The 27,960-nt window shown below is 38.1% G+C and overlaps 1 protein-coding gene and 2 non-coding genes across 7 annotated transcripts; all 3 read right to left on the bottom strand.

The window, feature by feature from the left end:
* NAP1L4 (nucleosome assembly protein 1 like 4) lies at positions 1-27,852 on the bottom strand. Of its 5 annotated transcripts, none has more exons than XM_015631085.2 (16): positions 27,753-27,834; positions 23,976-24,007; positions 22,764-22,825; positions 21,230-21,329; positions 20,244-20,385; positions 20,051-20,137; positions 18,408-18,527; positions 17,761-17,832; positions 13,964-14,103; positions 11,978-12,123; positions 10,103-10,125; positions 9,368-9,487; positions 9,045-9,074; positions 7,743-7,799; positions 6,564-6,601; positions 1-1,280 (listed from the first exon to the last, which is right to left on the bottom strand). In XM_015631085.2, the coding sequence occupies exons 2-15, from the start codon at positions 23,987-23,989 to the stop codon at positions 6,596-6,598; spliced, it is 1,119 nt and encodes a 372-aa protein (XP_015486571.1). In that variant the 5' UTR covers positions 23,990-24,007; positions 27,753-27,834; the 3' UTR covers positions 1-1,280; positions 6,564-6,595. The 5 variants fall into 5 exon arrangements, 4 of the variants coding, with proteins under 4 accessions (XP_015486571.1, XP_015486569.1, XP_015486572.1 ...); XM_015631083.3 differs by lacking the exon at positions 6,564-6,601 and adding an exon at positions 26,098-26,138 and having other exon boundaries at positions 27,753-27,815; XR_001522203.2 differs by lacking the exon at positions 6,564-6,601 and having other exon boundaries at positions 7,743-7,820.
* Positions 16,425-16,545, bottom strand: LOC117244616. The gene has a single exon (XR_004498059.1). It is a non-coding gene; the product is annotated as a small nucleolar RNA SNORA54 (small nucleolar RNA).
* On the bottom strand, positions 19,724-19,852 carry LOC117244617. Its single transcript, XR_004498060.1, has one exon. It is a non-coding gene; the product is annotated as a small nucleolar RNA SNORA54 (small nucleolar RNA).
* Positions 27,853-27,960: the final 108 nt, after the last annotated feature.

Genomic DNA, 27,960 nt, shown 5'->3' with positions numbered 1-27,960 from the left:
TCATGTTTCACAACTTTAATAGAATATTCTATCTATTCTGTACAAATTGAAAACACCGTATTAAGTTACAAATGTGTAAGGTAAGGCTGGAGCACTCTACATGCCTGGTCACAGTGTTGATACAGCTGTTATTCAACTGCTGCCAGAGGTTGGTAATGGATGCTGAAACTAGAAACGTGTACCTTAAGTGCCACACAACAACAAAAGGTAGTTTTGAAGACTTCAGAACTTTAAATAAAACAAACTGTGGAATGGAATAATTTCAGTGTTGCAAGTAAGACACCCAAACTTCAATTTATTGAACTGACTCATTTTGATAAATTTCCGTGTTCATAGTGAAAGGTCCTTTCATGCTGGACACTAAGCAGTAACTACTGGAAATTGTCTGGTTCTTTGGCTGCAACCCACTTCCACCAACAGCAACAGTTTGGTCTTTGTATTTTGATCTTCATCCAAAAGAGTTGTCATTTTGATGCGAATGTGTTTCTTCTGTCTAGACTACAACATTGAGACCACTTTGAATTACCTGTTTTACAAGTACCCATATTGTATGCAAAAGAGGAAGAAGATTTTTCAAGTATATTAAAAACTATTAAAAAGCACTAATTCTGTCAAAGTACTTACAAACATGAATAAATAAATAGTAAGATGAACAACTAAGTCTCAAATATGACACCCTCTTCAATGAAGTAAAATTACTTCAACTCAACTGCTTGTACTGAGATAATAAATATGACATTTAAAGCTGCTTAAGCACTAGTTCAATCTGTAGGTTGCAAGAAACATTAAAAAAGGGGGGAGGGAACTAGCAAAAAAGTCATATTGCTCTATCTGTTTCAGCTACCATACATGTAATCCATTTACTTCAGCTTCTCAGCACATTGCTATTCCACAATTTTCAATGTTGAGCAAGAAAATGGATAATCCTCACATGGTAGTCTGGACTATTTCCCTATGCATAGGGCAAAAGGCTCTAAAGGCCTACTGACATACTTAGCTACAGTGTACCAACGGCTGTAGAGTGTGCTTTATTTAAACCTCATATTTCCCAAATGCATTGAAGTTGCCACTGTACATGTTAAGCAATAAAGTTAGTGAAAATCATGCATTTTAAAACAAATTAATTTTAAGCATTGTTAATAAGATTGTGCTGCAGCGATAGAATATCCTGAACTGCAGGCCAGGTATCCAACTATTTGTTACAAGTTGTTCAAATATCACTTCCAAGTGGTATTTCCTTATTACTGTTGTTTGCATTCAGCAGGTTGGCTGGACTCTTTCTGCATAAAGGGAAAGAGAAAATAAACAGTTAAAAATTAAATTGGCATAAAAGAAAACAGTCCAACAAATACAGAGAAACTGGCTATGCAGTTCTGAATCAACTAGGTATCACTAGCATGTACAAAAATGCTACATGAAAACTCAAGCTACATCATGAAAGTCCAACAGTCACCACATTTTTTTGGCTTCCCCTTGCCCCCAGCTGCTTCGTACTCCATAACTTTTCATCTATTTTTCTGCTGTTAACACTGCATCCTGTAGGCCAAAGTTCAAGAAAACAAGAAAGCAAACCACCATCTAGTCCCCTCAACCAGAGGCTGTATTTGACTTCCAGCCCTATTTAAGCAATTTTAACAATAAACTGCCACCTCCTCCAGCTCTGAGGAGGGAGGAAGTCAGGCTGCTTATTCTGCAGCACGTCTGAGTTTTTCCTTAGGAGCCTTGCCCTTTCTGCTAAGGTGATAAAAATGTAATTAATGTGTTGACTTCTTCTAGGTTCTGCATCACCAGCAGGTAACTATTCAATAATTTAACACTGGGCAAGAAGTCCGTATGTTAAACCGAATATGTTAAGGTAGAAACACCTTCATTAGGTAGTTTAACAACTTCCCCTTTGGCAAAAGAAGTGTATTTGGGAATTAGAACAAGTACTCAAAACAGCTAAGAACTTCAGGTTTACTCTGCACTTCTTGTTTTTTTCCCATTGTAAAATAGCATTCTTAAAAAGCAGAATTTATTCAGTGAATTTCCACTTTGCTTCTTCCCCTACCATTCCTAATACAACTTATACACAAACAGCAGTCACAGAAACCTGCTGCAGTCTAGTAAAGAAAATAAAGGTATAAAACATGCCACCCTGAATGTCACTGATGCAAAGTAAAATGTTCCTTAGTTACTATCCTAAAGAAGAGGTTTATGTGCTATAAAATATGTACCCATGCCAAGTTCAGTGTACATCAAGAGCTAAGACAACTGAAGCGTTTTGCCTCTAGCGAGAAAGAATAGGTGCAACTAATTTAAACTTCCTTATCATGAAGTTTTGCCCTTGATAACCTGCACTAAATCCAGGCTGTTTCTCTGTTCCTCACCAGAACTGCTTTATGGTCAGAGTGGTCATATCATTCCTGCTGCAATTCAGGATTAGAGCCAAATGCACAGATGTGTCAGAGACCTTTCATATTTCTTCCTTGTGGTATTCCTCACCCAGCACATCTGGCTAACTTGTAACTTTGTCCTCTCTCATCTGCCTGAAGTTCCAAGTAACACTGATGTGATTTAAATTGCACTGATCGGGGACTAAATACAGGAAAAGGGACATGTTTACACAGAACACAAAATCAGCATTCTTGCTCTTAAATTAAAATTTAACTGCCACTGGTAGTACATTGCATGTTATTCCTTTTTATTGAGGGGCAGGCAAAAACCAGCAGCCTTTTTATCTGAAGTTTTTTAAAGGTTTGTATTCTTCTTTTAACTGCTTGGTATTTGAACATGGCCAGAGTAGTGTGCAGGCAGCTTCACTTCCTCTCCTCTTTGAATTCTGGATAAGAGCCATGATAAAATAACAAAGCTATTTAAAATGTACTTAAAAAACCTTTCCATCTCCCTCCTTCCTTCCTAGTCACCTGTTATATTTAGATCAAGACACACTTAGGTTGACCACTGCAACCATTACCATCAAATTTTAATGATCAACCAAAGCACTTGTTTTATTTTCTAGTAAACTTCATTATCTTTTCCTTATTTCTGTAAACACTTAAATCAGTTATTACTGCGTATAACTGTTTATCCTGTAAAAACTGAGTCACAGAGATCACAAAGTTCTTTTTTAAGGACCTTTCAGTGTTGATTACTGCTCTCAGACAAAAAAAAAAAAAATACAGTTTGAGGGTTCCTGGATCTGAGTCAGTTGTTGGAGGATTTTGAGACAAATACTGCTATTTTTGTACAATTTTTAGTTTATATTTGAGGGTGTACCTGTGTTGGCCATATATACCAAATGTTTAAGCAGGACCTAAGTATCAAGGCAGTATTTAAGATCCAGACTCCACCACAATCCATGTTTTCCCACCACTTTAAAACACAGCACTGACCTTGCTGAGGAAGCCAGCATGAGAGCTCCACGCTGCCTTCAGCTACCCTCAATGTCGTGCAAGCATCTCACAGCCTAATCCCAAAGGACACCAGCATGAAGAGACCACAATTTCCTCCCAGTGTTAACAGCTGCTCCAGCAGGCACGTACACACTGGAACTCATCTCTGGCCTTTGCTGGATCCTCTAAGATCAGGGTCCAGACCCCAAGCTGTGAGTGTGATGGAGAGCCGACATCCAGACTCCCTCAGGCTGGGCTTTAAAGGCTGAGCCTACTCCTCCTGCAGAGCCCAGACTTTGTGACACCGGGTCAGCCAATCACTACCACTGATCTGCCTTAGCCCCTGTGCCATTTATCACCTCATCCTGGCGAGGTTTCTGTTCATGCTCTACTTCCCTATATTAACTTCCCATGGTATCTTAGTAGTGAAGTGCATTGGCCAGGCAATAAAGATCAGAGAGACTTGAACTAGCAAAGGTAAGGAGGAATTGCATCTTTATTTAAAAATAAATTTAGCAGTAAACACATGTACTCAAGATCACTACCAGGGCTACAGAGACAAGAATTCTTCTGGCTGTAAACACACTCTTTACAGTAACCATAAGCAGATTTAAGTTCATCTTAAAATTAGTAGGATTTAAAATTTTTTATATCCTTGAAGTATTTCCTATTCACTTACTCTGTGAAAGGAGTTTAAACTACTCTGGACCTTTAACTTTAGTTTAAGATGCCGTTCCAATGGATATGAACAATCTGAGTTAGACTCCCACCTATTTTTGTCTTTTGCTAACAAAGATCAATAAACAGTTTTTTGTTACTCCCTCTCACTTATTGCCTCACTTTCTCAGAATTAAAAATTGCACCTAAACTTTGCACAAACCTAGAGCTAAAACAGAGAAGAAAGTAGGTCTGAGTTAATACTGCTTTCATAACTTTCCTACACAAACCCCACCATGTCTGCCCATCTAGATCAACTGGTGTCCTAGAGGACAGGGACATAAATCCAAAATTTCCATTCCATTTATTTTAGCAATTTTATTTTTTCAAAACTTTGAATTTCTGTTTAGTCTTCAGTGTTTAAACACACTAGGAAAAATACCTTCCTAGGTGATTCAAAGAGCAATCAAGTCTTTATCTCCTTACTTTTCCAATTCACTTTCTGGGAAGCTTCCCATCTGCTAATGTAGCCATGCAGGAATAGGCAGATCACCAAGATCTCATCTGAATCCCCAAGAACTCTGCTGCCAACAGCAGTATCAAGGCAGGCAGCAGGCACTAAATCTGATGTCCTTTCCAGTGAAGACGGTAGAAAGCCTTTCTGAAACATCTTCAATGGAATAGTCCAATTATGGGACCTAAAGCTGCATCCTATCTTTAGTTCCTATTCTACATTACTGAATGAGAAAAAGCAAGGATATCAGAATGTAAACCCCAAGCTAGCTGGATTTAAGTAAGCAAACCTAACCCAAACTGTCTCCCTCCACCATTGGCTCTGGAAACAAATTTGCGGCTGACAGGTCCTGCCACTCTAACACTGTAACTCAGGAGACAAAGGACCTTGAAGCCCATGCAGTCTCACACACACAGAGCAGCTCTTGCTCATGATTCAAATCAGCACTCTGCATTATCCTGTCAGCTGCTTCTCAATTCAAGCACAGCCTCGGCAAGGTGAAACAAAGGCAGCTAAAGGAATGGGACATGTAAACACATAGAAAAACACACTAGAGAAAACCAGTTACATTATCCAGTTTTGTAGCATCTTCTGGAGCTACTTTCAATCTGACTGCTCAGTCTTCCAAAGCCACAACTTATATATGGCACAAGTGCTTTGTGTAAAAGATGATAATGACCTGGTTGTATCTGAACAACTCAAATGTACTTAAAAATTCACAGGAAGGAAGAAGGAAAAGTTCACAAAGCAGAAAGTGTTGACATGCAGCAAATGTACTACAAAAATAAAGGAGGAGGTAATATGAAAATGACTAAAAAGGAGAAACTGGATTTGAAAGGAAAACAGACTAATTATTTTTGTGTATATAAAAAAGAAAATTAATCTAGATAAGAAAAGCAGGGGGTGGGAACTAGAAGGCAAAGAAAGGCAAGGAACAGGGAAAGAGGACCAGAAAATGGTATGAGCAGGAGAAAGAATGGAAAACAGGACAGGACTGGGGTATCAATTGTCAAAAAAGAAAATAAAATAATTACAAGTTGACTTGAAAAACTGGAGCCAGTGATTTTTAACTGTAGGGAGGGAACACAGCTGGTGTAACAGACTGCAGCTGGACATCAGACAAGCCATTGTGACAAACAGATGTTCTATTACTGCAGGTGAACCACCAGTGCACGTATGCTGAGCTACCAAAAACCAACAGAAGCACAGCTCCATTTTGAGTTTAACAAAGGCAAGGAAGGGCACTATCTAAGCAGAGGGAATGAGCAGGAAGGATTATAGCTTCTTCTAAATAATTAAAATAAAAAAACACAAGCCTAAAATACCAGCGGGGGGGAAGAAGTATGAAGGCTGTTGCAGGCATTGTTCTCTGTGAGGAATGGGATGAAAGGTGAAAGATGACAGTATACAACAGAAGGAACTTTTTCTTTCTTCTTTTAAATAAAGAGACAGATGAGCAGAAGAACAATACCTGTGCAGAATCATGAGAGATCAAGGAAATGCTTCTAAGAGTGACTGCCTGCCTTTGTCAGGCAGCATAAATAAGATGCTGGAAAAGACATCCTAAGTAAGCTGATGACTTAGAAGAGTTTAGGAAGAGCAGAGATGATGTTTAGGAAATAATTTGCAAGTGCATTAGAAACAGTAAAGAGATGCAACATCAAACCAGAAACAAGGAAAAATAAAGTCTGACAAGTCTCAGTATCTTTTATCATGTGTATATGAAATGCAGTTTGATTGCTACAAAGGCAAAGCAGAACGTATGCCAGGAAGGCAGAGAGTAGTTCTGAAAAATCTACTTCATATAATTTAAAGGTACCTCTACACCCTTTTCTTTCTATTTTTTACTAATAACACCTAAACTCTGAAGTCACCAATTCCCCATTTCTTTTCCCCATACAAGGAAAAAAAAAACCAAACAAAAAAAAAACCAAACAGAAAACCCTAGAAAACAAACCACATTGCATGACTACAAATGGGACTCTTGGGAGTTAGGTATGAATGGAATTCCACCTTACCTAGAAATGTATGAATGAATAACAGACTTATATTACACCTAAATGGGAAAAAATTGAAAGGAACTGTCAGCATGGATGAAAAGTGAAATGTACAAAATAATACAGGAGGCAACAACCATAACCTTCCAAGATAACTTCAGCTTTCTTTTCCCTACAGAATACCAAATCCTCTAGAAAGATACTTCACACAAACATATATTGAACTAATATTGTTTCTCAGTTGTCCAGCTTTTTCCCAATACAGGTACACCACTGCATCTAAATCCTACAGAGCAGAGTCAGAATACTGATTTTTGCTAATCTAACCCTGTTTGATTAATCTTTTTACAAGACAGACTTTCTTTAGTACACAGAATTACTCATTAAAGAAAAACAAACTTGACTCTTGATAGTGACAAAAACCATTTACAAATGATACGATGATGTATAAAACTATATAAAGAAGAGTGACATGTCAAGCTGCTGTTAAGGCTTTTATCCAAAGATCAAGCAGTTTTGCATGCCTTTCACTTTTTCATCTGTCTTTATAAAAAATTAAAAGCTGATGTTTTAAGAACTACATGAACACAAGTCTGTCATCACCGTCCCAGCCTCACTAAACATAAGCATTTACCATGACTGAAGAACTGAAAAATACCTATCAGAAGGAACACTAACCCTCAAGGCTGAATTTTAAGCCAGGTATCATAAAGTTTCAAATTCAAAGTTACGGATTGACTTTTTTTGACTTCTAACCAAGTACAGACATGTAGAGTCTAACCTGCAGCCATCAGGACAACGATAAAGAACAATTCTATGGAAAAGAAAATAAACAAGCTAGCTGAGATTTGTCAGACTAATTCTAGCTTGAAGTCCAGCCAAAGAACATCTGAATATGACCTTTCTAAACAAAAACTAGATCAGCATTACACAGATATGCCATTAAGAAGCAAAGGCACACAGTTTGGAAATTATCTCAGTGCATGTTAGAAGACAAAACCTGCATTTTCTCAACTCATGGAAACATTAACTTCCCTTCTAAGAGCAATTAGTGTGCTAAAGGTAATAAAAACATTACAGTCAGAAGCTAGGGTGGTTTTTTTTTTGATTAATCTTTTCACAAACTATCATACCCTTACCCTTAGCTACACTGCTCATGATTATAGCCTGTGTTATGACTAAGCACACAAAAGTTCTTACCTTAGGATCACTCTCTGCATCTTCCTCCTCTTCTCCCTCCTCTTCCCCCTCCAACTCCTATGACAAAATAGAAATAAACTAACAGAAATTAAAACAGGTTAAAAGTGCAACTTTTTGTAATGGACAAAAAGCAAAGTAGCAAATTAAATTATTGCTATTTTCCAGAGTGTTTCAAATGTCAGCACTGGGCTGACTTAAAAGAATTCAACATTTTCCAGGTTAAAAATGCAAAATCTTTAAAACATGATATAAAAGTCTCAGTATGGCTTAAAGCAACCTTCGCATGGATGCTGCTGCTGCAGTCTCACAGCAATTTTTAAACTTCTACCTAACAAATTATGTGGAATTTTAGTTCTGGTAATAGGTATATATGCTTGATTTTGTTCTTCGTTTCAGTCTCCCTCCAAAGATTCTGTCTATTTAAATTACTGTGGACAGGCTATGCATTCCTGTGCAGGATTTTTGTATTCAAGTTTTACAACTACATCCAAGTGATAACATATGGCACTGGAAACTGATTAAAAATACATATACACACTTCTATCAATACCCAGCTTAAAAAATAAAAATATGAAAATGTTTAGTCACTCAACAGCCTAAGCACAGAATAAAAAGAGACTGCATGCTGAAGGCTGCCAGCTCACATCAGATCAGCAGCTTGATAACCTCTGATGTACTCTGCTATGCTGAAGCTGACAACAGCCAGGGACATACCTTTGACAAATTAGCAAGAAGAGCACAGTAAAAGCAGTAAAGCAAAACATGTAAAGGATATTAGTTCATTTAAGCATGGTAATATTTAGTGGTTTTGTGCAAAGCCTTTCACAGCATGTTTGTGTTCATACAACACTACTGCAAATAGACCAGAGCCAGTCTACATTATTTATGCTGAGCAGTTGCATACTTCCCCCTTTTTTACTTTGCATTTGGTTAAGACCCAGTCTTCAATCTTACGACAACTAAAAGCTGACAGCTGAATTCCCCTACCACCTAAGGAAAAGATATTTATCATGCAGCACTCTAGGGAAAATAAGAGCTTGCCTTTAATATTTGTCTCACGTCAGAAAACAGCTTTCAATATACTAGGTAAAAAATGGATATATGCTCTTGCAGAAATTACTTTTATGAAAAGGAAAAACCAGGCACAGTTTTGCAAGTCATGAACGCTGAAGTCTTTTGGAAAGAAGTACCATGCACAAGAGCATTTATGAACAACTGTTTTTTTCTCCATATAGAACTATTCCTGGCACTGGAATAGAATAGGCAATCAGTAATCTATAAAAAATATAGTGTGCATCTCACCTCCTCTTCACCTTCTTCATCTTCTTCAAACTGAAAAACAAACCCAAGGTTTAATTAGCTCTGCTGGTATTTGCATAAAAACTTCTGCATTAATAGGTGTAGCATAATCAAACACTATAACTGAAACTAATCCTCTTCCAGAAGCAGATTAACAACTTAGAGCAAGCTGAATGACCCTTTCCTATCCCCCAAGTAGCAGGAATCTCTGCAGGGATTTTTTTTGTTATTCTCACACAATTAATACTTCATCCTAGTCTAATCAGAAAGCAAGAAGAATGCTTCTATATGCTGACTAATAAACAAAATGCTAATTGCATACATACGTTATCATCATCCTCTATAGCTTCCCCGGTGAAATACAGCACAGCACGAGGGACTATCCTTTCACGGAAGAAGTGTCCAATTTCAAAATCTGCTGCTAAAGTGAATTCTGAGTCTTCATCCTGTAAGACAAGTCAATTTGAGTTTTCTACTGCAAATGCAATGTGCTACACAGAAGCAGTTGAAAATATTTCAAAGTAACAGGTTTGGGAAAACATCACACTGTCATCACCAACTTTCGGGTCATAGGTACTTTCAGCATACTTAAATTTGTAACAATAAAATCTAAATCTGGATTTGCAGAACTGAGATTTTCTGTACAAGCCTCCCACACACAGGTTAGTGTCCTGCCAAAGCACCTTTTGTTGAAAAGCTCACACAGACTTGGCTGGCTCTGACATTGCAGAATTGCTCAGAATGCTCCAGACTGATTTTTAAAGAAGTCAGGTACCAGCTATGCTGTACTGCTGAGTAGGCAGGGAAAATAATGACCTCCCCAACAGTGACCACTGGAAATGTTTTGGATCAGCAAGTTGTGTAACAGTGACCTGTCAATGGATTACTTGGAGAAGCTGACAGTATCTTTCACTTTATCAAGGTGAAGCTCAGCTTTGTCAAAAAGCAAAAATAACGATAAAAATATACAGTACTTAATAAAAGAGCCCTATAGTCAACTATGCAATGACTTGGCAAAAAAGGATGTGGCAAAGAGCAATTGTGCTATTTCAAAAACTTACCAATGACTCTCCATCACCAGATACTGCAAAAAGAAAAGACAACAAATTTAAGAAACACTTGTATAGTCTCACCCACCTCAATAGTCAAGATGACAAAAAACAGTATAAAGACTTTCTCATACTAGAAAACTTTCAGGATATAAAGGCTTCATAGGGTAAATATTAAAACTATGACAATTCAGATTAGTATTAAGTTAAACCTACAGAAATCATACTTGTAAGAATTTCATGTGTTGTAAAGCATTAAAGCTGCCATTTGGATGTAAAGGATTTCTGCACAGGAAATACTCTTTCTACAAGGATGGGTTCAGAGGACATACATATTGATTCAGAGGATCAACATATTTTGTTTCTCTATTAATACTGTAATTACAGCAACTTCATTTAGCTGGAGCACTACAAATCATCTCCTCTCCCCAAAACCAAGAGGAACTAAACAGATGAACATTCTGAAATTAATCTGCAAAGCATTGTTGAGAAGAGGCCCAGTACTGTAACCAGCATGGAAGAGGGTGGGTGCTCTGTTTAAAGAAAAAACCAACCAACTAACCAACAACAAAAAAATCAAGTCATGCAAAAAACCCCAACACAAATCAAAATGTATTTCCCTTCTCTACACTACCATGTGATCTACTGTAAAAGTGATCATTTGGCTCAGTTCTCAAGTTGAAAATGCAAGTATCCACTACCAGCAGATGTCAGTGTCTTATCTTATACAGCTAATTTCAAAGTGTACCCTTTGAGTATTTAAAAGAACAACTTAACAGCAGACAAATCTCCATCCTTTCCTCTAAGCAGCAACAAAAATTAAAGGACATTTCTGGAGCAAACCACCCCCAACTTTGGAAATACATATCCTATGTTTCTTAACCCACATACATGGGGATTTGCAGTGGTAATTGGAAGGGACAGGTAGTTTGTTAATAGCCCACAAAAGAATCAAGAACCATTTTGTTCAGTACACCTCTGGAATCACGGAACAGTTTGGGCTGGAAGGGACCTTAAAGATGACTAAGTTTCAACCCAGCTGCCCTGGGCAGGGAGACCTTTCACAAGACCAGGTTGCTGAAAACCCCATCCAGTCTGGCCTTGAACACTTCTGAGAATGCCCACAGAAGTTATGGATGCCCCAAGCTGTTCCAGTGTCTCACTACTTTCACCATCAAGATTTTCTTCCTAATATTTAACCTAAACCTCCCCTCTTTTGGCCTAAAGCCATTTCCCTCGTCTTGTCAATACACGCCCCTGCAAAAAGTCCCTCACTGCCTTTCTTCCAGGACCCTTTTAGTCCACAAAATAAACTACTTCCCTCATCTGTATTTACAGAACAGGACAAAGAAAGATGTACCAAGAAAAAAATAATGGTTTTGGAATCCATCTGGATTGTTTAATATGTGAGCACACATCTAACATTAGACTAGGAAAATGAGAAAATTATGTACAGAGTATCAGGGATCACTGATTAATCACAGAAGAAACTACAGAAAGTTCTGTCACAGAGATTTCAATGAAACCTCTATGCTGTAACTTGACTAACAACGGAACACATTTCTTTTGCATGTTAGAAACAAACTGATGCATGGAGCCATCCTGTGGTAAAACATGTCAACTTCTTTAAGAGAGTCTATTGAGAGACTCTTTCCATACTATGAATCCTATTTACACTGCACACCCACTGGTCACATTCTACAGAATAACATCAGAACAAAATAATCTGTTTGGATAGGCAAGAGTTTGCAATCCTCCTCTAGTAAGCACTTTACGATGCAGCAGCATAAATAGATTGAATATTTAAGTCACTTAAATACAAATATAAAATACAAATATATATAAACACAATTGTAAGGATCCTAAATTCTTAATTTCCAAGCTTACCCTTTATTGGGCTGAAGAAGTTAAAAAATGAATCGTTAGGTACTTGTTTAGTAATTGTCCGAACAGTGCCTCGGCCCTTGTGTTTCTGTTTCTTCTTGATTGTTTTAACTGTAACATTTTTTCCTTTCTTCCAGTCAATGGTACACCTAGAGACAGCACATAAGAAACAGCATTTTAACTCAAGGCACCAGGGAAAAAAAGGAATTGAGCAGCAGAGCAACTTCATCAAGGCCAAGATGGCTTATCACTCTCTAGATAAAGCTGCTTGACAAAATATGAACTGGATCATAGTCCTAGAGATGATGTGTATGTTGGACAGGTCAAATATTTCCCTGAATGAAAATGCTATAAAAGTTTGTCTTGGCAGAGTAACCACTCTACCCACAATTCAATACCTCCAGCCCAACAGCTGGACTTTTGTAACCAAGGACAGGATAAAGCTATTCCAGAAAAAATCTCACCAGTCAGACTATCGTTAGAAAACAATACATGATATGCTTTAGCTACAGGTCAAGGCAGAGTCCATTTACCCTAAGAATGCAAGTCCAAAGAGTGGCCAGGGAGAGGGATGTTTGAGCTCTCCAAAGACCAGTACTCAAACTGACTTGGAAGCCAAGCACATCAAGCTGAAAAGAGCCTAATTTTCAGTTCCATTCTGCTGCTGTACAAACTGATACTCAGTGAAAAGTCTCTCTCCATTCAAACAAGTTTAACCCAAAGCTGCACGTCACAAAGAGTGAGGGTCAAACACAGCTAATTCTCCTATGATAGAAATAATGGTGTCACAGTAATCCTTAAATGCCTCAAAAAATCTTGTCCTATAGATAGACGGCCAAAGTCACAGATTTATACTTGTATAACAAGACACAAGACATGTTTTCCTGCTCTACCTGTACCATATCTAACACCTTCCTCAGGAAACATCTAAAGTTTTCTTCAAAAAGGAGTGGTCTGTTACTTAGGCACAACTTTCACTAAACATCCAAGAACACATTTTGCCTCACTGCAGGTAAATGCTGGATTCAAAAGCCAACATGTAGCACTGAAAGTCCAGAGTTTTTGAGGCTGTCAGCATGCCTTCAAAAAACCAAATATTTAGGATGTTTCCAGTATTTAGGATATCTTTGAGTTAGAAAACCCAAAAAACCAAACCACAAAATACATCCTTGAATGGGTAGGAAAAAAACCCTAAAAACCATATAATCACCAAGAGAAAAGAATACTTAGATGCTAAGAAAAATAGGATACAAAAACCATTTTTCATTTGTGTCAGCTCTGCTCTGGTATGGCACTGGAATTTAGTTATAGAGCAGAGATCGTGGATGAGAATAGAAAGGGTTAGGTTAGCTGGAACTATTCTTTCACCCCCAAAAAACTTTAATGTGGTGTTCAGGTCAACAGACTTCCAGAACACACATGAGAATTCACCATCCACAGCTGTTTTCTGATTATGTTTTGCAAAAATCAATAAAAATAAAATTAAAAATAATTGCTGAATCAGCCACAGCTGCCAGGATCAAACTGCATGGCCTTTATGTTCCAGCCTCAAAACAGGCTGTAAGAACATACGGTACACATGACCTATTCCTGCCTGATGATAATAAACCAATTCCTGCTGGAATAAAAATTGCTGAGGAGATGACAAGAATCCAAGAGAGTCCAAGACTACTTATAAGACTGAGGAGAGGGGTAGTCTGTGAAAAGTAATGACTAAAAATAGTTTACCCAGTTATCTGGAAATAAAAGGTTTGTTACCTCAATTAGAGAACTATTAAATTTGAAAGGTGTTCATTTTAAAATGTACACAATGTTAAAATATATCTCCATCTATGCATCTGTTACTTCTGCATGCTGAGACCGTCACCCCTACAAACATTCCCAGTTTTGAAGTCAGTAACAATTTTATCTTTACTAATCATTATCACAGTAAGCAAAAAATTAAGCATTTTTATTTCAGAAGCTTTTTAGAATTTCAGTTTTCCTTACCCCTCACAATCAACTATTTCAGGTCCTTCAAATGAAAAGGGATCTGTCTTGTCTGGCTCCGACTTCATCTTGTATGTTTTTGTCAGGACTGAATTAGAAAAGTAGTCATTGGGCCCAAAGTGGAACTCTAATGAGAAAGACTGGAAGAAATTTTATGTTACCACTAACTTTCATCTACGAAATAGTGCATCAGCATAATTATCATTAATCAAACTCTGACAATATGAAAAAAAACCCTATAATTTGCTGGCAAACATGTTTCAAACTACAGCAGAAGCAGGAAATTACGAATGTCAACAAATTTCAAATGAGCAGGAAACTACAATGACCTTGGCTTAGATTTCACATACAGAACTGCTGTCTTAAAAGCAACCTTAGAGATAAGTATTTTGAGAAAAGTCTTGATTCATTTCCTGTGGCAGCCTCTCATCATCCTTGCACTAGGGATGAAGCTGCTATTTTGAAGTCTTTTTAACAACAGAACCACCATGTGGGTCTATTGCTCCCTCAAGTCTGATCAATATCATGATCTTAAGAGAGTGAATCAGATTTTATTTCCAATTAAAGCACAATTTAGAATGCAGGAGTCTATTTAAATAAGCACAGTCCCCCAGGAACCAGAGGGTTTTTTTCCACTTGATAATAGAAAATCCTGCAAAAGAATACTGACTTCATAAACTGAATCCTACAACCAACATGTCTCAACAGCTTACAGCCTGAAGCAGGTGTTTCTATTTACATTTGAACCTCCTCTGGCACCCAAAAATTGTTTGCAGAGATTCAGTTTCTTCCATGGAGAACAAAAGGTTCCAGTTACAGAAAGCCGTAACATCCATGATGCATCAATTTTCAGATCTGTAAAGGTTTCTAAACTGCTTGCACCACTTTACACTCAGGATCAACTATGAACTTTTTAAAGTACACCAAAACTCAAGCTGTCTTTGAACTGGAGAAACAATAAAGGATAAAGGTTTCTGACAGCACTGATTTAGTGACTTGAAAAGGGAGAAAGTCTGCAGGTCAGTTTAGCACAAGAGAAGGACTGAAAGCCAAAGCTTCCAACACCACTGCCCAGACACAGCATGTGTAACAGTTACCTTAAATATATTATTTACTCCCCTAGTAATATGCCTTACAAATTGGCCCATATCTGCATACAAAACAGATTACATAACAGCGAAAAGACTGGCCCTAAATATACTTCCCCAGGCATTCTTCAGACTTAGGCCAGAAAACTGTTATCACCAAGTCTGCCTTGCCATCCTCTTTGTCAAGGCTATTCATGCATAGACAAGATAACTCAAGACAACAGCCTGCTCATCACAGATATTTATCCCTCAGTCATCTCCCAAAGGCCCCTAATCTTCCTAAGACCCCATGAATCTCCGCACATGACTCATAGCTGTTAAGAAAATGGTCAAGGAGTGATGGAGACCATTGACAACAGCAGCCTTCCCAATCCCCGTGCTCCCTGTTTAAGGGCAGAAAGCCACTGGGACCCAGCAGTACCTGGGTCCCATATCTGTTGGCTTCACACTGGCTATTTCAGCTTTACTTCCCTTTAAAGCAATTCAAGACAGCTGCATGGTTTGGAGGCTGTCTTCAGCTAAGGCTAATCTCTCCCTGGCAAACACGCTCAGGGGAAGAGTTACAAACTTAGCTTATCCACTACCAGTGACGAACACTCATACCCAAATAATCCCATAAACCATCACTGGGGCTATAAATAACCAACCAGTGGCACTACTTATCATGCAGGATCCCAAGGGCTAGCAAGACAAAAATATCTGTACACGCTGCATTTCAGCATTTTATTGTATACCTGCTAATTAGGAGACAAGAAGCTTCAAGCTCCACATAATATTTGAAGTGCTGTAATAACCCTTCCAACACTCTTTATTTATCTTGGAGTTTTTTTTAATTTAAAATGTTCTCATGAAGTTCAAAACAAAAAACAACTGCCTTTTTTTAAGCTACTTAAGTCATACCTAGATGCATCATCCAGGTCTGAATATGCTAGCTAAAGATCCTAATATTCAAATAAATACGTAAATAGAAATAATTATAAAATACATGTAAGTTTATCCATATGGTTATAAATAAGTAAAAGCAAATAATAATGGAGTCACACTTCATGCAGATAAAAGTTTCTATACGCAGGTCATAACAAACAGGACTCTGAAGCACTTTAACTGCAGTCAGGTAAATCGACTTTTGGAGTACCATAACAACTATTAATTGTTTTGGGTCAACAGTAAATCAGAAAATTCCTAATTAACATGTATTTCTTTGGCAGCAAAACAATCTCCAGCAGAATTAGTGAATCTATGGGACACTGGTTATGTGAAGTTTGTACAGTACAAAGCTACCACTGCTGCACCAATTTTCAACGAAGAATTACAGATAAGACAGTCACAAACAGCTGAAGAACAGGTTTCACTCAAGCAGTCAGGAACACATCCTTTGTCTCCAAACACAGAAGGGACATGGAGTTTGTCAGCCTTCCATTTTTGGATTTGATGTAGCACTGGAATGGAACCTATTTACAGGAAAATGCTGTCAAAAGGTTACGAACAGTGCAAGACCAGATAAATCCAGTGTTTAAAGAGTTCTCTAACTTAAGGTATATAATAAAGCTGAATGAGAACACAAAAATTATATAGGCAAAGAAAACCTATTCCCATGTCATCCAAATGCCACTGAATACACAGGCTTCAAGATCAAACAGCCATCTTCTCAGAATACCTTACTTCATGCTTAGACAATTCATTTTCTTCATAAAACTCATATCCTCTCCCTAAGCCCCAGCAATCTTTAGAAACTTCTCAGTTTTTCTCTGCCATACTACTTTCTTGCCTGTTACCAGCTTGAGTGTTTTAGTACTAGAAGAATAAAGACAATAAGGAATAAAAACAAAACCCAAAAGAACCCCAAATCACCTTATTATTAACCATTTAAAGCTATTGTGAAAAAGTCCTTTCATTTTTCTTATGCAAATCTTCAATGATGCTTGTCTTGCATTTATTTCAGGCATTATCAGAAGATCATTACTCCGTAAGGCAAAACAAAAAATATCAAATATAAGAAAAAAGCCACAATGACAAAATTTAAAGAAAGTATGTGTAGGCTCAAATCCCATCCTTCTCTCTGCCTCCCCTTCAAAGGGAATGCAAGGAATAAGCATAGTGTGCATAAATTGAATAAGCAGAAGAACAATTTATTTTTAACGCAGTATCTGTTTCTGTACATCAAACTTAAACCAGAAGATTTCCAAAAATAAAAGAAAGCAGTACTTTAAAAAATACTCATGAGGTACACTTCTAAAATACTACCTAATATATTTTCTATTCTTTTCAACAGGAACAGTACCTATAATCATTGTCTTTGATTAGTATTATCAAGTCACATCTCTTTTGATAAAATATTTGATACCCAGAATTTTTCCCACAATTCATTTTCAAATCAAAAGCAGCCATGTAATTGTATTACTAAGAGCAGTTCTACTTGAATTTCAGAGAGAAAAAGAAAGCAAAAACTAGACAGAATTGAGCCAGAATTTTAATCTAGAAACTACAGTAATGTTGGAGCTGTCCAGGCTAAGAATGAAAGAGCAAAGAGTCAGGAAAGCTGAAGATAAATCTTTCACAGGCAAAGCATAAAAATAATATCTTAGTAAGAAACCTCCCCCTACTACACACTACACACACACTACAGCCAAAGAGAACTGAATGAGCATTTTGGAATGCTGCTCACTTCATTACTACAATCTTCCTGAGAAATAACCAGAGAAAACTCACCATAGGCTGTCCTGGTTCAGAAAACTTCACTTTAATATCCTGCAGATGTTTCAAGATAGGTTCATCATATTCCTAAACAGAAAAAAAGTAAAATCCAATTTAGCAGGCAATATTTAGAAAAATATAAGAAAGAACCAAACCTTGTAACTAATTCAACAATTTCAGCTAAAGAAAAGATCTGGATCTAAATTTCTTAATGATGGTTGTAAATTCTATGTGCCAAATTCTCAGGGTTTTTAGGGCTCATCTTCAGTAAACAAAGCTGCCAGGATGTATTACTTAAGATCAGTAACTTGATTCAGAGTACTTATATTACCAGTGAGATTCACAGAAGACACACTCCAGGGAATTCTTTAACAGCATTAAAAGCAATTATATACAAGTGCAGGCATAAATACTTACGTTATTTAACATGAATTCAACCAATCTACAGGTATTTTTATAACCTTGCAAAAATAATCTTTTATGGATTAAACTAAAAATGCTTGTCCATCATTTTAAGCATTTTCAGGGATTCTAAAGATTCAAAAGATTTGGTGTCGCACACCAAAGGATTGATTCACAATCCACAAGGATTGACTATTAATGGGAAAAGCAGTGATTCATTTAACACAACAGAAGTTGTTCATTTCAGAGCAGAAACTTACTTGTACTAATTCACTTAGCATATCTACATTCCTAAAGATAGTAAACCAGAAGTCTGGAATTCCTTTGACATTTGTCTCTTCTGCTTTTTCATCTATTACCACTGCATTTTTCAGGTCTCCCTGGGAAAGAAATACAGGAACAGCTAAGAAATTAAATCGTGACTTCTTAGTATATTTAATAAATAGAGACAGAATTACAAAACAATTGCCATCTCTGAAACTATGTTTAAGGAACATTTGAATTCTACTGTTTTTCCCCTCTACAAATGAAGTTAAGAGATACAAGGTTTATTTACACAACTGAACATATATACAATTTAGATTTACATTCAACTCATTTGAAATTCTTCTATATGAAGACTAAGTAGACCAAGTGTTTGCTTCACTGATTTGACAAACAGAAATAATTAAAACACTTTATCTTCCTGTAAATGGAAAAAAACATAAATGCATTTCTATTTTTCTATTAATCTCATTTCTGTAGCTCTGTAAGCCACCTACAGTGTTTCATCTAAAAATTTATAATTTAACTTTGCCATCTGAAATAATGTTTCTAATTATTATTTATATAAAATATATAATTGTATCTAAGTATTTCTAATGCTGTGTCTAATTATTATTATTTTGGAAAACAGGATGCCCTCCACAACTGATGCAAAATGTTATAAAAAAAGAAGAATGAGGAAGTCATTTCTCAATCCCAAACAACCCTGGAAATTCAGTCTGAATTAGCTGCACCTTTCCTTTTACACCACTAGATAGCAGCAGATATTTTATTTATGTTTTTTGGCAGTTGCTTGGGTTATGAAGAGCCAGGAGTATGAAGCTGCAGTTTATTTCCCATCTAGACACGTTTCTGATTTTATTGTGTGGAATATGGCCTGTCAATGCTGTATTTTTACACAGAGCCTAAGGAATGTTTTTGCTCATGCACATGGAGCACTGCGTCATGCCAAATCTCAGGAGATCATTAAAAACAAAGAGAACAATTCACTTTGAATATAGAACAGCATCAAAAAAAACCCCAAAAAACCTAGAAAAAAATCAGGCTAAGGAAAAAATGCAAAGAAAACCTGACAGAATGGCAAGGAGAATTTTCTAAGTAGGCTGCTTTTCTGAGACAAAGTCTGAGCACACATCTCCAGAAATGATGCTGGGAAAGTAACAGGCAGCCCACAGACTATATTATGCCTCCTAAATCTAGACAGCTCCTACTCAATAGACAAGTAGAAATCCACCAGCCAAGCAGACATTTTATTAGCTTGATGTTGTTTTATGACAAGTGTCTCACCTGTATTTATGAAAATGAAAGCTAATGATGTCCCCCAAAATAATGTGGACAGGCAGAGAACCAACCGGTCTTTGATTATCTTAGGGTTTCATGTAGCACTGGAATGGAACCCATTAGCAGGAAGGTGCTGTTAACAGGTTACGAACAGTGGCAACAAAGGCAGCTCCTCAATTCTCTCGGGTGACAAATTTGAAAACAGGCTAAGCTAACGGTGTAGAAGCTTTCACTGGACGTAACAGTGTATTCACCACAAGAACACATCACTGACACAAAAGTTCTTTCAATGGCAAGAACAAGAGTTTAACACTGATAATCTGATATATCCATAGTAGATGACCCAGCTTATACTCACAGCCAGTTTTTCTTCATCCTCATTTTCACTGTGCCATTCTGACTCTGCATCTGTGGGTTCGGCTTCCCCATTAATAAACTCTCTTCTCTGTGTTAAAAAAACCCCAAAAATGTAATCATTGAAGATGTAAAATTATATATATCCAGAAGTGACAGCAACAAAGGAATAAAAATTATATACGTAATTTTCCCACCTTATCAAAAAGAGGTTGATAGAGTGCTGCATATTTTCTCTCTAAGTCATGTACTTCTTCATAGAATTTAGCTTCTATATGGGCACATTTCACCTGGAGCTTTTTCAAGGCATCAATTCTTCTTATCACTGCTTTTGGAAAACTAAAAATCAAAATGATTTAAGGTTACAAGTTAGTTGCCTCAGGACTGTTTCACACATCACTGAGAAACAGGTTGCTTATAACTACGTGCAATTTTTAAATAAAAGGCGTATGTCGAACATACATGTTTCTCCAAAACCTATTTCAAAAAGTTGAAAGAATCCTCTCCTACCCAAGTTGTTCTCAAAGGTGTTATCTTCTGTTCCATTCCCTGGGGCCACTACCCTCCCCGTGTAGTTCAGAGATCTGAAATTAATACCTTTGTTTACACCTAAACTTTGAGACTAGATTTGTGTTGATCCATCTATGAAAAATAAGAACTGTTCATTCTACAGGATAAAGCTTTGATTCATGGGTCATACTTGAAAAGCACACATTGCTCATCTGCACTTTAAATTATTAAACATTTAGATACAGTCATCTAAAAAGATCTCTTTATAGAACTTAAGCTCTATAACCAGCTACTCTCAGTCAAGAAATTAAAGCATAAGTATTTATTAAAGTTAGTATTTAAATCTACTTTACAGTCAATATAAAACTAAGCTTCAAACTAGGGATACACAGGTTGTGAAATTTCCATTAAATCCATGACAACAATCTTATAGAAATCATCAGTCAATGTAGCACATACCTTGTCAGAATAAGGGTCACAAAGGAGGGGAGTTATTTTTTATCCAAAACAATAAATGGCCAGGGTAAACAATGAACAGGACAAAATTTTGGTTGCAAGCTTACATAAGGTAAAACTTTACTCTTGCTTCCAGAAGTAAGACCATATGAATCCCAGTAGTAATATTCTATTATGCTTTCAGTCTTTCAGGAATTTCATTATGCCCAGTACTTACGTTTCAATGTAACTTGAAGGAGTAAGTGCTGTGTTGTCAAGACGCTCCTGAAGAGATGCCAGGACCTGTGGATTTTGCATCACTTGGTCTGCCAGCTTTTCTATGAATATAGAAAACCCCTTTTAAACAAATTTGCATAGATTTATAGTTTTTAATCATACTGTGTCTTACAGCTGTCACAGTAAAAATTCTATTTTCACACTTCAAATAACACCAGTGTTATTTGAGGTGTGAAAATAGTGAGTATTTTGCTACTAACACAAACAATTACTTCAGGACCAGATTTCAGGAATATAAAGTTGGATAATGACAGTAAAAGCACTTTTGTCTTTGCAAATCTACCAATTGCTTTTACAAGCATTGACAACATAGGCAAATTTCCTGGTTTCCCCTTATGTAAGAAACCAAAAGCTTCTCTATCCTCCTTCTATATTAGCTGTACCTTAAAAGCCACATATAAATTTGAAGAACCACTGAATTATACTTCCAAGACATCTGTTTTCCAGTTAGTATGACTCCTGAAAAAACCCTTCCAACTTTGTGTACTGTATAATAAGCAGCATAGCACTGTGCCCTTGAAAACTACTAATTTTTTACCTCAAGATGGTTTTGCAATCTGTAAATACAACACTTCCCAGAAGACTACTTTTACAGGAGATCAGATTTAAAATGCTTCTGGTTAGGTATTTAAAAACCCTTACATGCACAGTGTCATGGTGTGAAGACTTTTGCTTTTCACATCTTTCCATTCTTTCTCAGTGCTCTTTTCCCCTGACGTTAAAAACTCAATAAACTGCACAGCATGCACTAACAAGGTGAAGCTTTTATATGATTGCATTTGTGTGTTGCTTTGTTTTTCTTATTTATTTGGGATTTTCTTGTTTTTTCTCAATTCAACTTGACTTCAAAAATTATTCAACTGTGTCTACCAGTTCTCACGTGATTTCAAATCTCCAGTCACAAAGGATTCCTTAAAAAAAATAGATAACGAGGGAGACCTAAAAAAACATTCAGTGGCCACATATATGAAGCATATTTCAGTAAAACTTACAAATTTGAGTATTTGGAGAAATAATGGAACTGTAGCTTTTCTGCACACAGAAGTATTAATTTGAAAAACACTACTCAGCAGTTACCTGTAGACCTTGCTGATGGAGAATAAAAACTTCCAAGACACATTCTAAAGATGCACTTTCTGAGAAACAAGACAGTAAAGAACTAGCACACAAACACAACTGCTCATTTGGATAATCATGCCGACGAAGAATACACGTTGTTACAAGCCAGTCTTTGCAGGCCTTATTGCAAGGGTGTAGTGAGTCATTTCAGGCAGTTCGAAAGCATCACAGTCACAACACATAAAAAAAACCAGCCTTCACTCTGGTTTTGGCTACAATAAACATGGAAAACATCAGGAAGTGAACAGTTGGCCTAAAAACCATTATTTTGCTTTCATCTGTGAACACATCTTCAGTTTTGTCTGTAAAGGCTTATTGCACTTCTGCAACATCACCTACTACTATGTATTTCTTACCTTTTTTGTTGCTTGCATTTTTAGCAGCCTCCAGAGAATCTGAAGCAGTATCTTCTGTTTTACTAAAATAATTCAAGGGGTAACATATTAAGATAGCATCACATTACACAAATATCAGCATTTAAGAACAAGTTATTCTGAAGTTTTGATTTACTACAAACACGTTTTATAGACAAGTATGCCAATAAAAAACATATTTATGTTGTCAAGCTTGTGAAAACTCCAAAGTTTGGATATGAAACTAGCTCTAAGATGAAAAGGATGCAAAGGCAAGGTAAGGCCAAAAAACCCCAGAAATAAACCAACCACAAAACAAAATGTAAAAAGTCCAAAACAAAAACCTTTGACAGATAAAATTCATCTCATTAAGTGAATGGCTGGCTGTTCATGTGTATGATTCAGTCTGTGAATCATGTGGCCATTCACTCTGCACCATTCACTCTGCACAGGAAAATGTTATTTCTCACAAATAAAAATAATATACTTTTAGTCTAAGTGACTAAAGAAAAAAGAAAAGATAGTGAAGAAAAAAATGGGAAAGGATGCAGGTACAAAAGGAAGATGAACAAGAAACAAAATCTCTGTTTCCAACTTCTCTATTAAGCTCTTTTTGATAAAAACATTCACTCCTATTCTAAAAGAGATGTCCCTGGCCTCCCCATCTCCCTGCTGGAACGTCTTCCATCTCACTTCCTGTGCTGGAGAAGGAGAGGGCCCAGCATGAGTCAACAACCAGACAGTACTCCCTGTGCTCCCTGCCAGTCTAGAGGTCACAGAATGCACACTAGATACTGCTGAAATTAACCGTAACTCACACACAAAACCAGAAGAGATATCACACATGCAAATAAGTATTATCAGGTACTGGACAGACCAGCTTATCCAGCACTGCAAGCTTCAGAAGAGCAGCAGCACATATGGATTTGCAGCAATTCCACAGAAATACTGCATCTTCAAAAAATACTACATAAACTAGGAAAAAAGGGTGCCTTTTGCATGCTTAAATTATGCACATTAGAGAAATACTAAGGCTCTACAGTTCTTTAGAGCATTTAGAAAAACAGTACCATTTTATTTTTATCTAAGTCTGGTAATACACTCTTCACAGGTTAAAAAAAAAAAAAACCAAACAAAAACCTCTCCTGCAGAACACCAGATCTACAGTTGGCTCTAACTACCTTGATTTAATTTCAGGTAAACAGTCCAACATACCTGTTATCTGCCATCTGTGTGCCTGTATCCACCTGCAAGTTGAAAAATAGTGTTTAAAAATACTTGAACAGTAATTTGTTTATCTCAACAGAAGATGAAAATAGAACAGGTCATTGTTTAAAACCTCAATACAAATTAACAGCTCCTGGTTTTTCTAAGAAATTCATCATGCAAAATCCCTCACAGTAAACTAAATAGCTACCACAATACCCAACTCAAACTGAAACCTGCTCAGTTTTTGAAGTCTGCCAGATGGTTTAACCCTCCTATAACTTATTTCTTCTGTTAAATACTCCAGATACTAATGCATTTCTACCCAATCATGGGTCTTCAGTCTGTAGGTAAGTGCTACAGTTTCCTAGATTAGCTCAGCATTCTGTCAAAAAAAAAAAAAAAAAAAAAAAGCCAAAGAGGAATTCATAAATGTACTATTTTCTAATTCCTTGACAGCATCATAGTAAATAATGAATTTTTAATCTCTGCCTATATAGCACACTTGAGAAAAAAAACAATGACAGTTCACACAAATTAATTACAATAACTTCCAAATGACTTTTTTCTTTTATCACCAAAGCAGAAAAATATGTTTCATTTGTCTGTCTAATCAGGGTTATTTTTGTGCATAGCTGCTTCTGCTGCTCTACAATGTGCTTAAAACTGTTGCTAGATAAAAAGAACACTGAAGTGAAGAAAATTATTTACCAAGAGAAGGGGTTTTGATGTTAGCTAGGAAGACAGAATCCCCTGTATAAAGATTTGATCCTTTATCAGGAGTCAGAAAATGAAGAGGAAAGAGAGAATTAAAAATCTTGTTATTAACCATGATTGCAATCAAGTATAGCACAGCTACCCCAGCCCCCAATAGCTAAATTAGCTCTCCTGAGAAACCAGAGGGAGCCAGATTGTCTAACTTACTCTGCCATTCTTTCCTTTCTGGGGTAAAATAGCCAAGCTTGTACATGTATTTCAGCAACAGAGATTGGGTTTTTTTTTACTCCCATTTAAAAAAGCTGACCACGAATTCTAGTAATCACTATCTGCCAGAGAGAAGCACAGGCGGTATTTTCCACTACCAAGCTTCCATAAAAGAAGATGTTGGTCTGTGAGTCAAGTTCAGAACAAAAAAGTAGCTTCAATCATTCATCAGTTGACAGGTCTGATTTCTCCAAGTCTCTGAAGGCCAAACAAGCTGATCTCAGGCCCAGCTTCCAACAGAGGGCTACCAAAGAAGAACGCAAATGCTAATGCCAACTTGAGCGCCAGCCCAGAGATTGCATGCACTCTTCCATCTGGAAAATGCTAAATCCTGCTCTCAGCTGCAAAAGCAACACTTTCAGAACCATTTCAAATAAAGTTGAAAAGCATTGTTAGTTTTCAACAGTACTAACAGTGTACTTCAGATTATTCCACAGAAAGTTGTTTACATCTCTAGAAGCCCACCCTACAGGTTAAGCCCAGGAACACAATAAAGGGGCTTCTGGCAGAGTAGGTGTTCCACCAGCTCAGGCAGATTTATTTCCAAACACTTCCTCTTGCCTTAAACATAACAAGAGAAAGTGGCAATGCCAGCAACCACCTGCTAGAGCAAAACAGATTTTTACGATCTCACAGCTGAAGAAATAAAGAAGCATAAATGAATCTTTCCTTCCATGGCAACAGAAGGCAGGGGGAAAAGAAACAATTAAAAAGGTAAAACAGTGCAAATTGACCTAATATCAGAGTTCAGCCAACAAGTTATATGATCGCAGTAACTATTAGAGGAGGCAACAGCAGGCAACTAAAAATGTAGATTCGCATTACTTAAAAATTCTACTCAGAGACTTGTGGCTTCCAGCCTAGGCCCAGCAACCAAGCTGAAAGAACAAACTCTATTCCGCATAAAAATTCTTCTGCTCAGCTGTTTGTGCTGTATTTCTTGCAGGGACCTACTTCTCAAGCGTACCCAGGGAAGACAAGATCCTCATGTGTGTTTGGAAAACACGGAATAATGTTTTAATAGCAGTTGAATTAATCTCCACTGGAACAGACATGAATTGGGCATGTTCTGACAAAAGCCACTCACCAAGTAACAAGCAAGAATGAAAAAAGAAAAAAGACACCATTCCCTGGTGCAAATACATACTTCGAGTCTTGTTTCACTCCCTAGAGCTGTGCCTTTGGCAACTGGAAAGTAAAAAGAAGTATATAAATAAATAATAAGATGCAACTTTCTTAGAAGACAGCTTGTGATTCCTAGTTTCATTCCAGCTGCCTTGCACTGACTTCACTGCCACAGAGTCACCAACAAAACTGTTCGGGACAAGCTGGTGAGGCCAGTGGAGGGGAGAGAAAGGCATTAACTTTTAGAGATAAAGTTAAGCACATACCAGTTGAAAAAGAACAGTTCCAAAGCACTGAGCCGTCATATCCATTGTCTTCATTACTTTCCAAGCAACTTCAGACGCAATGGAAATAACCCGAGCAGCAGCCATCATTACTATTGCTGCCACCACGACTAAGAGGCCAAATTAGTGCCTCACTTCTTCTGAACAGTTCCCTGTTTTCAAATGACATATGCAGACGAAGCTTTGGGGATGGAGATCACCTCTAGCCCCTGTCCCACAAGGCAAACTACTGCTGCAACTTGTCTGGCACAAACGTCACACAACAGGATAGGAAGCGTTAATTATAAGGACAGTATTCAAGGGAAAAATCCGGCACTGGCAAGATGGACTCTTAAGTGTACACGGAATAAACCTTCTCTGCCTTGCACAAACCTTCTAAACACAATTAAAATACAAAACAGGAAACCGAAGGACTCCTGAATTCACAGGAAGACTACTGCCCATGGCTGCTAAGTGTTTTTCGTAACTACAACAAATCAGAAGGGAAAGTTACAACTTCCGTTTCAGAGGTACTGAGATGTAACCCCGTGGGAAGCCACAAACAAAACAGTCGGATACTTCTTGTACGGATAAAAACAAAGGACCATGACAAATTGAGGAAGAAACTCATTAAACTGTTCCACAAGCCCCGGATATCAGGAATACTTAGGCTCACTTCCGAAATTTTCTTAAAAGAACACTATTTTGTTTAGAGATGACCTCATAAAAATTTGCCTAGTGATTGTGGTTTCATCAATAATTCTCACACTTCTCTACCTTTGTATTTTAAAGCCTCGTGAGCAGATGCTACAGGGTGTCTGGCAAATCCTACGGGCACCGGTATTGAGCGTAGTAAACAACCGCAGCAGCAGAGAAAATTTCAAACAGGCACTCAACTTGGAGACAGGGAACCCGAAATGCAAACTCTCGAACCGCCCGCTGCGCCGTGACTGAAGTAAGGCGAAAGCATCGCATCCCAACCAAGCAGCGAAGGCCTTAACCCGAGCACGGCGGCGTGAGAGCGTCGGGGGCAGCGCTCACCACAACGAGCCCTCCCGCCCTCCTCCTCCCTCGCTCCCCCGGGAGGGCGGGGACAGGGCGGGCGTGCTGCCAGGCAGAGCAGCCATACATGCGGCCGGAACCCCTGCGTTCCCCGCTGCCAGGCACGGAGCAACGCGGGTCGCGTTCCGTGGGGCCGAACTTCTCGAACCGGCCTTAAAATAGAATCGCGGCAGGCCGGGCGCAAACCCCTCCGCGCCGGGCGGTTGCGGCCGCCGCCGTGCTCCGCCCCTGAGCGGGCCCAGAGAGAATCCCCAGTTCCGCGCCGCAGTGGCGGCGCCCGGTTCGGCTCGTCCGCCGTCCCCACCGGGTGCCCGGAGCACAGGGCCCAGAGCCCAGGATCGCCCGCCCTCACCTGCCCGCGCCCCTCACGCCGCAGAGGCCGCAGCGCCGCCGGGCTCCTCGCAGCCTCCTCGCTCGGGCAGCGCCGCCGCCAACAAAACCGCGTCCGATTGGCCGGGGCGCGGGCCCCTCCCTCAGCAAGGGCACCACCGATTGGCTCCGGCGGCGCCGCGGCCGCCACGCCGCACGCGGGCCATGTTGACTGTCCGGCGGTACGGCAC

The sequence above is a fragment of the Parus major genome, chromosome 5, assembly GCF_001522545.3.
Source record: "Parus major isolate Abel chromosome 5, Parus_major1.1, whole genome shotgun sequence".
NCBI classification, from domain to species: Eukaryota; Metazoa; Chordata; class Aves; order Passeriformes; family Paridae; genus Parus; species Parus major.
Note: the sequence above shows the minus strand (reverse complement) of the source record. Positions and strands in the feature narration are given on the sequence as shown.

Coding starts and splice junctions, on each gene's coding strand:
- NAP1L4 (XM_015631086.3), bottom strand. Junction 20,138..20,243: donor ATCAACCTCTTTTTGATAAG/GTGGGAAAATTA, acceptor TTTTTAACACAG/AGAAGAGAGTTTATTAATGG. Junction 10,126..11,977: donor CTTCTTCAGCCCAATAAAGG/GTAAGCTTGGAA, acceptor TTCTTTTTGCAG/TATCTGGTGATGGAGAGTCA.